This window comes from Sceloporus undulatus, chromosome 8 (assembly GCF_019175285.1).
Source record: "Sceloporus undulatus isolate JIND9_A2432 ecotype Alabama chromosome 8, SceUnd_v1.1, whole genome shotgun sequence".
NCBI classification, from domain to species: domain Eukaryota; kingdom Metazoa; phylum Chordata; class Lepidosauria; order Squamata; family Phrynosomatidae; genus Sceloporus; species Sceloporus undulatus.
In genome coordinates, this window is record NC_056529.1 from 10,013,471 (window position 1) to 10,026,690 (window position 13,220).

General features: G+C 41.6%; 1 protein-coding gene across 3 annotated transcripts in view; it reads right to left on the bottom strand.

Moving 5' to 3' along the window:
* Window positions 1–5,673: 5,673 nt before the first annotated feature.
* Window positions 5,674–13,220, bottom strand: part of DPY19L3 (dpy-19 like C-mannosyltransferase 3) — a 127,944-nt gene continuing 120,397 nt past the window's right edge. For all 3 annotated transcript variants that reach the window (XM_042438501.1, XM_042438502.1, XM_042438503.1), the window contains 3 exons: window positions 11,472–11,604; window positions 10,607–10,765; window positions 5,674–10,207 (listed from right to left, as the gene is read on the bottom strand). In XM_042438501.1, coding sequence (XP_042294435.1) covers window positions 10,037–10,207; window positions 10,607–10,765; window positions 11,472–11,604 — 463 coding nt within the window. In that variant the 3' untranslated portion in view covers window positions 5,674–10,036. The remainder of the gene's footprint in view (window positions 10,208–10,606; window positions 10,766–11,471; window positions 11,605–13,220) is intronic.

Here is a 13,220-nt window from a genome sequence, read left to right on the forward strand (position 1 = left end):
TCTTTAGCAGAAAGCACATATCTGAAAGGAAAAAAAGAAGAGAGGAGGGGAAAAGCCAGTATGTCCCTAGGTAGTTGGATTTTTCAATAATCTGGTACTTTAATCTCCTGCCAAACTCTTTAAAGGATAACATGGAGCAGCAACAACTCCATTTCTTATAAAACTGCAATTTAAATAGTCTTGTATATAAGAGCATTTAATCTGACGACTTGTCAGCTTCGCTGGTTTTTCTAGGGCTCTCCCCTGGCCCCTGCAAAATGACAGTCTAGGATAACAAATAGCTAAGCCATGTGGCATTGAGACATCTACCAGAACATCATTTCAGGAAAGATTGCTTTGCTGTATCTGAAGAGGAGACAATGCAGCAACTAAAAGTATGTTGAGACTCCAGGGCCTGGTGATCCGTTTTAGAATTAGCTATTTTCCCATCAGAATTTTTTTCTTGCATTTCTGAGAGGAGTTTGTGGGAGCAAAGGCAAAAACTCAGGCTTTTTAAAATGAAGGTAGCAGTACTTAAAGCATGGAGCAGAGTTCTAATGGTAGAAAGAAACCAAGGAGGAACAGGTGTCCATAGACCAGGATATCAGTGATTCAAGGATTAGGGTGCATGGTGGTTTTCTGTTCTTGGTGCAGGGCTGTAGATCAGGGCTAGAGCACATACCTTTTGCAAGCAAAATATTTCAGGTTCAAATCTTGGCACCAACTCCATGAGGGTTAGGAAGGACCCTGCTCTGAAACTTTGCAGAGGAGATGCTGATCAGGGTGTGAATGTGTTGTATTGGTTACAACTGTATTGCATCTTTCCTCAAACGGTTATAGAGGCCTTCTTTCTTCCCTACTTTATCTGCACAACAACCTCAGGAAATACGTCAGGCAAAGGGAGCAGGACTGGTCCAAGATTATCCACTGAGTTTCATCATAGAATCATAGAGTTGAAAGAGACCTCAAGGGCATCCAGTCCAACCCCATTCTGCCATGCAGGAACTCTCAATCAAAGCATTCCCGGTAGATGGCCATCCAGCCTCTTTTTAAAGACTTCCAAAGAGAGTGTCTTCCACTGTTGAACAGCTCTTACTGTCAGGAAGTTCCTCCTAAATTTGAGGTGGAATCTCTTTTCCTGTAGCTTGCATTCATTGTTCTGCGTCCTGTTCTCTGGAGCAGCAGAAAACAAGCTTGCTCCATCCTCAATGTGACACCCTTTCAAATACTTAAACAGGGCTATCATATCATCTCCGGGACATCTTTGAATGCCTCGGATGTCGTGAACGGTGCAGGCCTTTTGAAACCATTCAGACTGAAGAGAGAGATCCTGGCCCAGACCTACCTACTCTTGGTTATATGCTTGAGGAAGAGCCTTTGAATAAAACAGTGGCAATTGATTCAGGCTTCTAAAAATATTAGTGGGTGGGTTATCAGTTGACAGAGATGAATATATTTTCCCAAAGGGAAAAATAAAGATCCCACCCCTTAAAATCCTTTGTCACATGGGAAGAAGACCTGCAAGCGGATGGTGCTGAGAAATAATCTAGCAGATGTGTACAGACTGTCAGTGTTTTGCCACTCCTGAGGGATGGACGTGTTTCCATTCTTTCTTCCAATAAAAAATATTTGTTGTCGTGTGTTTATACTCACATCACCTGGGAAAACAGGGCATGAAAGCATCTTGAATGATACATATTATTCGCCAGGGAAAGTTGGGAACTTTGGGGATGTGTATTCCCAGAGCAAAAAGCTTAACCATCTGCTGGCTTTGCTTTGATTTTTTTGGGTGAAAACTTTGATTATAACTTTTCAGGATGAGTAGAACCACACCAGTATAGTAAAGATGTTGTTACATTCATATTTTTTTGTCCCAAGGAGATACAGATTACAGCGCTGATGCATATCGGGATCCTTGTTCCCATTACATTTTGGGTTCATGAATCTCCCCCAAGTCACTTTAACCCTAGTGTTATTCACACATGCCATCGTTTCAGGATAAAATGGAGCCACCTCCATCTCCTTGAACGATACAGAGCGTTCTGAATCAATTTGGAAGCTTATTCTCACTGCCAACAATGCAGACCGATGTGGATCTTTCAGAAAGACTCGGGGGTGGTGGTGGTGGACGGGACCCAGTATCGAATATCCCAGGCTAAGAGGTTTTTGAGTACCCTCTTACTTACTACATACTTAGAAAACATCTGCATAGCCACTAGATTGACAATCTTGTTTATTTAAAAATGACTGGTTTGTATAGTGTGTGTGTATAGAAAGCTGTTGGGAAGCCTCCCCTCTCTGAAGCTTTTTGCTCTGTTTCATTCTGCTTGGTCCGCATGAATCAAAGGGATCCGAAACTGGTTCCTATTGGTCGGAGTGGTGGGACAGGTTGAGCGGGGAGTCACATGACCCTGTTTGGGCCAATTGGGGGGCACATTGGAGATTACCACGGAGGGGTGTGTGTGTCACATGTTCCATACCAGATGCCCTGCCCGAACTGGTTAACCCGTCTCCTAACACTTCTGGAAGAGGGTTCAAATAATTTTGACAGCTGTCAATAACTTTGACATGAGCTACACCCCTCTACTACCGATGATATTTGGTTTATGGCAATCAATCAAGGCAGCGGGTATGACCTGAAGAATCTTTTGTGTTCATCTGTGAGATCTTAGCTTCATTTTAAACCCTCAGCCTTTTGGAATTCAAATAAGTTGCGTGCCACATACAATTACTTCTGGCTGAATTTCCCCGACAGAAGCCTTTCCCCGTCATAGAAAGTTTCCAAAATATTACAAAGTTCGCCATTAGGAGAGGGAAGCGCAGCTACTCATCCCAGTGGATCAAAACTACAACTTCTAGTTAACGCTTTCCAAGTAACTCCCTCAGACAAGCGGCTGACCTTCCTAAGGCTAAGTGTACCAGACAGCAGCAGGGAGGAAAGAGGCTACTGCTAAATCATTTAACTTGAAAATTCAATAAAAGCTACTCTTACAAGCTGTCAAAACCAAAGATGATTTAAATAAATATTAACTCCTTTCAGCATGTTAAGGTCAAAAAGATTCTGATGGCAAAAGAATCCTGACAAGAGGATAGGAGTAAACAAGAAAGTTTTAAAAGGAAAATGGCCAAATTAAAAACAACAAGAAGAGGTTTGATTTTCAAAGAGAACTTTTATTGAGAAGACAATAGTCATGCATACTGCTTTGGCATCCTAGAGAATACCTGCCTAGTAAATGACTAACCAGAAAAACGTATTGAACTAGAAAGAAGAGCGAGGGACTTGTTGGACCCAAACAGTTGTGAGTTCTAATGTTCATGCTAGCTTCAGAAAATGAAAGTTTTCTCTTTACATCATCAGTGGCTGCAGTTTTGCATGGCTCTGAATAGTGCAGTAGAAATGGCTATGGCAAGCCATTTACCACCCCTCAGACCAGTGGTTCCCAAACTTTGGTCCCCCAAATGTTTTGGACTTCAGGTTCCAAAATTCTTGACTGCAGGCCAAGCTGGCTGGGGCTTCTGGGACTTGAAGTCCGAAACACTTGGAGGACCAATGTTTGAGAATCCCTGCCCTAGACCCACCACAGAGTTCCTGAAGCCCCCTACCAACAGCCATTTATGCCGAGAGCATGGAGGGGGGACTGCATCATAATCATCATCGGACTACTTCCCCATAGCTGAATGACATCGTCTGATAAGGTCTAACAGAGTCCTCTAGTGGTTTCAGTGGCTCATAGAATTGGGAGAGACCAGAAGGGCCACCAATTCAACCCCCCTGCCATGCAGGAACTCACAATCAAAGCATCCCTGACAGATGGCTATCCAGGCTCTGCTCAAAGACCTCCAAAGAAGGAGAGACCACCACAGTCTCCAAAGCAGTGTCTTCCACTGTTGAACAGCTCTTACTGTCCTCCTAAGTTCCTCCTAATACAGTGGTTCCCAACCTTCCTAATGCTGTGACCCTTTAATACAGTTCCTCATGTTGTGGCGACCCAAACCCATGAAGTTATTTTTGTTGCTACTTCATAACTGTAATTAAATAGGTGTTTTCCAATGGTCTTAGGCGACCCCCATGAAAGGGTCATTCGACCACCAAAGGGGTCCCGACACACAGGTTGGGAACCACTGTCCTAATGTTTAGGTAGAATCTCTTTCCCGGTAGCTTGCATCCATTGTTCTGGGTCTTATTCTCTGGAGCAGCAGAAAACAAGTTAGCTCCCTCCTCAATATGACACCCCTTCAAATATTTAACCCTTAACCGTCTCTTCTCAAGGCTAAACATACCTAGCTCCCTAAATCTCTTCCAATAAGGCATAGTTTCTAGACCCTTCACCATTTTGGTTGCCTTCCTTTGGACATGCTTCAGTTTCTCAAGATCCTTTTTACATTGTGGTGCCCAGAACTGGACACAGTATTCTAGGTGAGGCCTGACCAGAGCAGAATAGAGTGGCATTATTGCTTCCCTTGATCTACACTGTACTTTTATTGATGCAGCCTAAAATCGCATTGGCCTTTTTAGCTGCCGCATCACATTATTGACTCATGTTCAACTTGTGGTCTACTAAGACTCCTAGATCCCTTGCACACATAGTCTTGTTCAGCCAGGTGTTCCCCATCCTATATCTATGCCTTCCTTCCTTCCTTCCTTTTGCCCTAAGTGCTGCTTTGTAAAACGGTATCAGCCACTGAGTCCACTCTGACTATGGGAACAGAAGCAAATACTTCTTTCACCATCCCCATCTCCTCCAGGCATGAATGGCCAAAGATTGGGGGGGGGCTTCAGTGGGTTTATGGTAGACCGAGCAGAGGGCCTTTGGTCACCCCAGAGGACAGGGACACCAACCTCCACCAATGACAAAAAATACACATACACAGGCATAGGTTTAACAGGGCACTAGCCAATAAATGACAGTCCTCTTTTTGGGATAAATGTAGAACAAATCTCACACGTACAATGAGGGGCAAAGCAGAGTAAAGCTGCAGTCCTTCACATGCGTGGAAGTAAATCAACAGCATTTCCAACATATGTCTGAGTAAACACAGTTTGGATTACACTGCAACTCACTCACAGATGTATGGAACAGATTTTCTAACAAGAAGCTCAGAGTTAATAATGGTTGTTGTATCTAAAGTCAAAACGAAAACTTTACTGACAAGCATCCCGATTGTGAGGTGTGGCTAGAGCAAAATGAAAGAGTGGGAGAAGCCCAAAATGTATCTTTTCAACCCGTCTTCTGTAGCCTTGCACCCTCCCAATGAGTCAGATTGCAACAGAGATGGGCAATTTCTGGGGGCCACTTTTGCCTTTGACAGGAGCCAAAATGTGACTACTTTGCTTTTTTTTCCCCTTTCAAAACTGGAAGTGATCAGAAATTCTGGTTTTAAACAACAAATGAACAGAGGTGGAGATGCCCTATTAGATTAGCAAGGCATAATGTTATATAATTTGAGTTCATAGAGTATAGAATCATAGAACTGGAAGAGACCTCAGGGGCCATCTAGTCCAACCCCCTGCCATGCAAGAATACACAATCAAAGCACCCCTGACAGACGGCCTTCCAATCTCTGTTTAAAAACCTACAAAGGAGATTCCACCACTCCAAAGAAGTGTATTCCACTGTCAAATAGCTCTGGAGGTCTTTCCTAAGGTTGAGATGGAATCTCTTTTCCTGTGGTTTGAATCCACTGTTTTGTTGCTTTCTGCAGCTGCAGAAAACAAACTTTCTCCATCTTCAGTATGATATCCCTTCAAGTATTTAAACAGGGCTATCATGTCATCTCTTAACCTTCTCTTCTCCAGGCGAAACAGAAGTCCATCCAGGTGCTTTTGGCAACTAATTAAATGTAATGTATAAGAAGGTACTGGATGCCTCTTTCACAACACTGTAAAAAGCAAACCAATTAGAAGCCCATTATACCAGTGTAAAGCCCTCAATTCTGGTGACAAATCCTCCCTATCAACACACCCACAGCCACACTCAGATGATTCTTGCTTTAGTGGAGAATCACTTCTCTCAGAACAGAGGCAGCTATCAGGGGCTGGAGGACTGCACTGGACCCCAAAGAGGAGCTTGGAAGGTCACCTACTCCATAATAGTTTTCATTTCTTTGTCTTAAAAGTATACTGAAATGTGCAGAATATGTGGGAGGGGAATATCACAACTGAGCCATTTTAGGCCCTGGAGAGGCCAGACTTGAAAAAGGAAGTGATCCAGGAGTCAAGTCGAACTAGAATCCATCTAGTTTGCATTAAAGAACACAGGAGCTGCCTATTCATATGAAGATAGGCTAAGAGTGTGATCACAGCCACACTTCTCAAAGCCCCCTGCACATAGTGGAGTTTGCTTACTCCTCAAGAAACATTCACTGGCTTATGCTGTATATCTGTCTGGCTTCAAAGTAAGTTTCTGTGGAGAAAGATTACTTTTCAATCATCAGTTCTGTGCTACTTTCAATGCTTTTGCTCTTCTTTCTAAAAAGAGTCTTCTGCCTCAGTGCTGACCCCACTGACTCCTGTGCTGCCTGAAGTGATTTTTCCTTTCCTTTAGGATTAACACTCAGAAAAATCCTTGCTGTATCATTCAAGTACCAATTGCTGCCTTCATCTGCTCTTTCCATCACCTGATGGGCGTCTTCACTCTCCTATATAGCTGGCCTGGCCTTGCTCTGCCTTTTCCAGTTTAGACTGTTAATACTGTCTCAGTCTAGTGACCCTGGCACTTTCTTGTAAGCATGAAGTACTGGTACCTACAGCAGCAAAGCACAAATGAAAATGAAACCCATCAAAAGCTGTTTGTGACCCTGATATTATTTTTTGAAGCAAGTTCCTTTTAACAACATCAAGTCCTTCAATCACCAGATAATAGTACTGAAATTGTTTTGCAGGTATTAGGCACAGTGAATCAGTGTGGCCGACATGACAAATATAAGTAAAGCTCCTTTAAGCCCCCTTAATGCTGCTTCAGCTTCTGCAATTCTGGAAACAGCAACAAGGTGAACAATCAACGATCATCTCTCAATCTCTCTCAGGAACTAAGCCCATCAAAGAGTTCTGTACAACTTAAAAATCTGCTTCCAGTATTTTCTCTAGTCCACCAGAAGATATTGCCTCATCTCTTACATACTGTTTCTTTACATTTAAGGATAAATTTGACATGGTGGGTTGGCGCTTAACAGTTCCAGTAACATGCCTGGATTTGTATCGTGACATTATCAGACTCTGCATGACAACAAATTTTTTGCATGGGGTCAGGGTTCTTTTGACCCGCAGTGATCTTGGTAGTGACTTTCAAGTCAAATCATGCACACAAGCTACCTTAAAAACGACAAGGGCTGACTTGTCATGGCTGTGGAAGCTGGTTGAAAGTACTGTTCAAAGTATGTGCATTTAGAGCCAGCAGATTACACCCACTGCCTTTAAAGAATAGGGCAACCTTATCTAACCGTGCCGTATCTTACATGTGCTTATCCTGAATTAGTGTGCAGCAGCAAACCCCCCTCACCCCAAGCAATCTGCTGACCCACGCGCACCAGGCACGCACACCTACCAGTTTAATTAAACTTTTACTGCTTATTAAAATGTTTTATTATGGTATTATGTGGAAATGACAATGGGCTCCAACCTCATTAACAGAAACAGAGTAGAAATTATTCAGAGGCTTTGCTTGCTTAAAACAAAAACGTGGCACACGTCCTGGTTTGATTTAAATGCAAGTTGATTAAATCCCGCTTCCCTTTTGGTAGCAGCATGAAAGTGCAGAAAGATCATGCTTGTTACTTAATGAACACTCGCCTAAATGTAAATTATTTTCTGTGTGGGTGACAGAACCATATCTAGCCCTACAGTAATTTACCCAGGAACAACTGCAGAGGGGGGAAATGTTTAAATCACTGGGATATAAAACATAGCTCAGTTGGGGAACTTTAATCTCATTACACATCTTGGTTTAATTAAATTTAGGGAAAGCTAGATGAAGCCCTGCAAGTTTCCCATCATTAGAAATTAATTGTAACCATTTTTGTGCCTGAATTATTTGAGCAGGTCAAACATGGTCCAATAGATGTTTCTATGGTTTTCCAGAAACACTTGATTACTATCTTACTTTGGACCAGTGGGAACTGCACTTGGGCAAATCAAGTTTAAATTAATGAGAGATGGATCCTGTTTTTATTCAAGTCCCATTTGTTCCAATGGGGCCCATGTAGAATAAGTCCCAAAGCATGATTGTGCCTATAATGGTTAAGTTACTCCTTAAAGACAGGAAAAGTTATCTTTCTAAACCACCCTGCCCCTAAATCTCATATAAAATGTTAAAATTAGCATTAAAAACAATATCACAGTGCTTCTTTTCAAACAATGCATCATTAAAAAGTTGGTAGCTTCCATAAAAAATTTAAAATGTATAAAAATGTGAACTCTGCTTGCCTCAACATAAGATATATGATTTTGGGGTTTTGCTTTGTACAAGGAAGGCGGGAGAAAACAGTGAGAGGTATTCATTTTGGGGGGTGAATACTTAATGAATATGTCATGTATAACAAAGAAAAAAAATTCCCTTAGAACACAAAAGACCCTATCAATTTTAATGATCCCCATCACACTATTTAGCTGGGCTTCCTATTCTTATGTTAAGAAACATTTGGGGAGGGGGGGGAGATACATGAATTGATCACTGTTGCATGCAGGACAAGGATTGGGAGCATTTTGCTTTGTCTGTAACACCTCCTTTCAAAAACTGTGCAATACAAGACATTACGGCATGCTACAACATAACCCCCCCAACACAAACCAGAATGAAGAATAATCCACCATGCTCCCAGCATCTTCAGTTTCTTAAAATCACACAGACGAATTCATCACCAAGTGTGGAAGGACTGTAAAACCAACTACTACTAATGGATACAACTCAAATACTGGCTCACAAGTCTAAGTGGTAGAGCACAAGAGCTACTGTACAGGCAATGGACGCAGGCCTTTAAAGGCTACTGGGAAGGTTTGCTGGATGATGATTATAACTGTCAGTAACAACATCCATACAAAATCCAGAACATTGCCTGAAGGCTTATCAATTGGCAGCTGGCATTAAAAATTCAATTATAAGATGAGCAATAGTGCAAAGAAAACTGTTTTCTGGTAGCTGGAGTACAGCTGTCCCTGCCAGGGAAACATTCATGTTTGAGTACTTGCTAAATCCAAGCTATTGATGGGGATTCTTTTGTGTTACCTTGACCTTAGCTTCAAAAGAGTCATTAGGACACTGGCAGTTCCAACCCCGTAAGCAAAGAACAACTGTCCTTCCAGCTGTGTTGTGTTGAGTAGGAAGCAAACAGAGCTGGGTGTTTGGGAAGGTTACCAAAGACATCATAGCAGTAATGGCTAATACAGAGCCAAGTTCTGGGTCCTAGTGGGATTGGGGGAAATCACTAGAACCCTTTAATCTGATCTTATGTGCTCTAGCAGCAAAAGTTGTTGGATATGGACTGTTAAAGTTAACTCTATGCTATTAAGCACGCTTACTTGGCTTTAACATCCAAGAGACCAGTAAGTAAAAGTAAGTAAGTGTGTTTATATCTAGAATGCTAAAGCAGCCTAAGAAAAAGGAGAGAAAACAACAAGCCAGTGATGTCTCAGGATGACACTAATGAGCCAGAACCCTGAACAGAATGCCCTAGATCAGGAAGAGACTACAGTTGGTTCATATAAGCCCTTGTGAATAGGCTCTTCACGAATTAGGTGTAGTAATAAGTCTTGGGCTCACAGCCCTTCTCTGCACATCAAGCATCCTTCATAAAGAAAAGAGTCACAAACAACATTGTGGGTGGTATGGTAGAACACATAAAAAGGCTTGTTACTCCACAGTAGGAGCAAACCAGTGGCATTTGTGAACCAGCCCCATATCATTCATAAGTTTCCTTGACAAAAATGTCACCAAAACAAACCCTTGGGAATTGTCACAGTAATTATGATATAAACATAAACTAGTTTACAACCCTGTTTTAAAAAAACAACAACAATTTTTTGTTAACTCTTATAATTTTTCTACAGTGACCAGAGCAAAAACTATGCAGTCTTTTTGTGTCTCACAAGCTTGTATACATGGAATGTTTTGTTTTGAAATACTTTAGTAAAATACATTGTATAAGAAGGCATGTTTCTTTTGATTTCCTCACAGAACCGAGGATATGGCGATGGTTTCAGATCAGGGTCATTTTCCCCAGGACCATCCATAGTCTGCAAGAAAAATTACAAGGTTGTTTAAACATTATACTGTAAAGTAATGGAGCAGGGTGCTCCTCTGCTCTATCCTGTATGAAACTAAAATACCATAAACTTTACTGTATTAAAGGCCATCAGAAGAGGTAGACAATATTACTAATTCCCATTTTAATTTCATCTGTGAACCTCAACTAGGATTGATTGATTGATTGATTTTTATATCCTAGCTTTTTATCAAGACAGGATTCAAACAGGCTTGTAAGATATAAACGCTGGACTTCAAGGATTTAACAGGCTTGCTTCCTGATTCACAATGTATTTCCCACAAACCTAGTTGGGATCTAAAACCACAGAGTGTCATAAGTTCACATAAATGGAGTTATTGCTATTAGGCTGACTCTGGTATGTACTTACATGATTATTTGCCATGTCAAGAAGATCACGCAACCTGCAACCCCTGTTGTGTCTTCTTTCATAACAAATACTGTCCTCCAGGATCACAAAGTCAGTACCGAATGACCTAAGAATCCCATGGATATCTTCAGGAGACCTCTTAGCATATACCTGATAAACCTACAAAAGATAAAATGTTGTAATTTCATTAAGACTGATAATTCTTCACCCTGCAAAACAACTGTCATTAGAGCAATGGACCTTCTAGTCCAGCCCACTTATTTCCAGTGACCAACCAGATGAGAAGATCACAACAGGACACAAACACATTGTGATAGAGACCCCTTTGGAACATCTGCCTCGTGAGCTACAAACAACCTTGAGGTGGTTGTAGTAGCTGGGCAGATGAAGCGTTCAACCTTAACACAGTGGAAGCGTATGGGAGGAGTAAGAACTTTGGGAAGGAAAAGTCCAACTCCCCACTTTAAAGTCATTGATAGCTATTATTTCATTCTGTGGTAGTGAATTCTGCAATTTAAGCCATGCACTCTAAGAAGATATCCTGTGTCAGTTGTTAATCTCTGGTTAGTGGCAGGGCAATGCTGATAAACCTTCCTGGAAGATGTTTCATCTACTTCAATGAACCTGAAAATACGTGTGTAATTTTTCATTGGTGTTTCCAGCAACACAGCAATTCATTTTCATTATTAATCGTACCAAATCTGGAGGATGCTAAGGTTGTTGCAATGAATTTGTCTTAGACATGGAATAGTGGAAGTGATGGAGAAGAGCTTTCTTTATCTGCATCCACTAAATATTTGATGCCAGGCTCAACTGTTGTTGGCACCATTGTGGGAATGTGGTGAGTAGATCAGTGCCACTTTACCTGTTTTGTCCGTTCTCTCAGGCTTTTATCTTCATAGTGAGGATGGTTTGTCAAAACCCTGCCTGTACACAGCTTGACACCTGCTAAAAGCTGCATACTTCCAGCAATCACTGCTTTCTTTGGAGTGCTGGTCCTGTACAAATATAAAAATAACTTTGTAACCGTATTAACGTAATGCCACTCATTGGCCAGTTGGGATGGAGCCCCCCTTCTCAGAGGCCATTAAAATCAACTGCCCGGTGCGGAAAAAAGATGTGTTACACAGAAGGGAACTGCTACCTCCATTTACTATCACCAACCTCAGAAGGGTGAGGTCTTATCTCTTATTACTAACATCAACTACATTATAGCCATTTCAAGGAAGGCCAGGTAACTATGATATTGGGAGGCGGATAGGGGGCAAAGGTCTAACAAAGCTTATTTTTTGAACTGTGAACAACTGAGAACTGGTGCCTGTTACTTCATCTTTTCTCTATGCGTTTTTTCTTTTGTCTCTTTATACGTTGTAAGCCTGAGGCAAGGACTGCTTTATTTTTATTGTTGTATAAGCCGCTCAGGGAGATTTTCTGGCTAAAATGGAGGGATAAATGCTTGAAAAATAATAATAAATAAATAGGAGATTAAAGTGAATTATCTACCTTGCCTGAGCCAAACAGGAGGAATTCTTGTTTGCTCACATCTGTTTGGAAGATGGATATGTCTGGCGGTGAGAATTAATGTCAGTTTTCCAGACTCTAACATTTGAATAAGTATCCTAGGAAATTACATACCCAAGATGTTTCTTCAGAGCCAGCATTTAGGATAGGATATTCTATGCTTTTCTATTTCAAGTGATTTCTGCAAGTTATTTATTTCAGAAGTGCTCACTATTCCATCTAATGAACACAATACATAATCTATCTTGCTCATCCTTGAGATGATTTTAAAAGAAAGCACCAGAAAATATATCTTGAAAGAGACAGTAATAATGATATCCACAAAAATTGTAGTTCTTTACTCTCCGTGTGATTAAGTCACACCAAAAACTGAAGATGGGGGAATCTACAACTTTATTTGCTTCAAAAAATAGGTACCAGGAGCCTAGTGACCAAAACACTGAAATAAAGGCAAGAACAGATATCCAAGCATATGTACATTTCAGTATATATGTTTGCAGTTTTTCACACTGGTGTCCCATTTTCTTCCAATTTGCCGTATCAGTAAGATGGATATCATTAATTTCTTACAATGTACAGTCCTGCATTCTTTTAGTGGATTTATGGCAGGTTACACACCGCCAAAAAGTACGTGCTTGGCACGTACTAGGGTTAGGAAGGGGCGTCTTTTCCAGATGCCCCTAACCCTAGTACGTGCTGAGTACGTACAAAATGGCAGTGCCCATTCTACATGGGTAACGCCATTTTGACGTAGCGGACACTTAGCGTCCGCACGTTGTGGCACAGAAATGACGCTGCAAGTGCGCCACTGCCACCTTGCAGCATCATAACCGTGCCGCAAAAAGAACCCACTTTTTGTGGATTCTTTTTGCTGCGCTGGGGAACCGCGCGGTTTGTCTGCTGCGGTTCCCTGGCGCAGCAAACACGGGTGCTGGCAGAGCGCCCTTTTCGGGTGCTCTGTAAAGCGCCTATCTGACAACTCCATTTGCAACAGATAAGAAGCTGCCATGTTGAATTAGACTACTGGGCCATTAGTTCACTATTGTCAATTCTAACTGTCAGGATCTCTGTGGGTTTCAAAACTGTCAGAAAG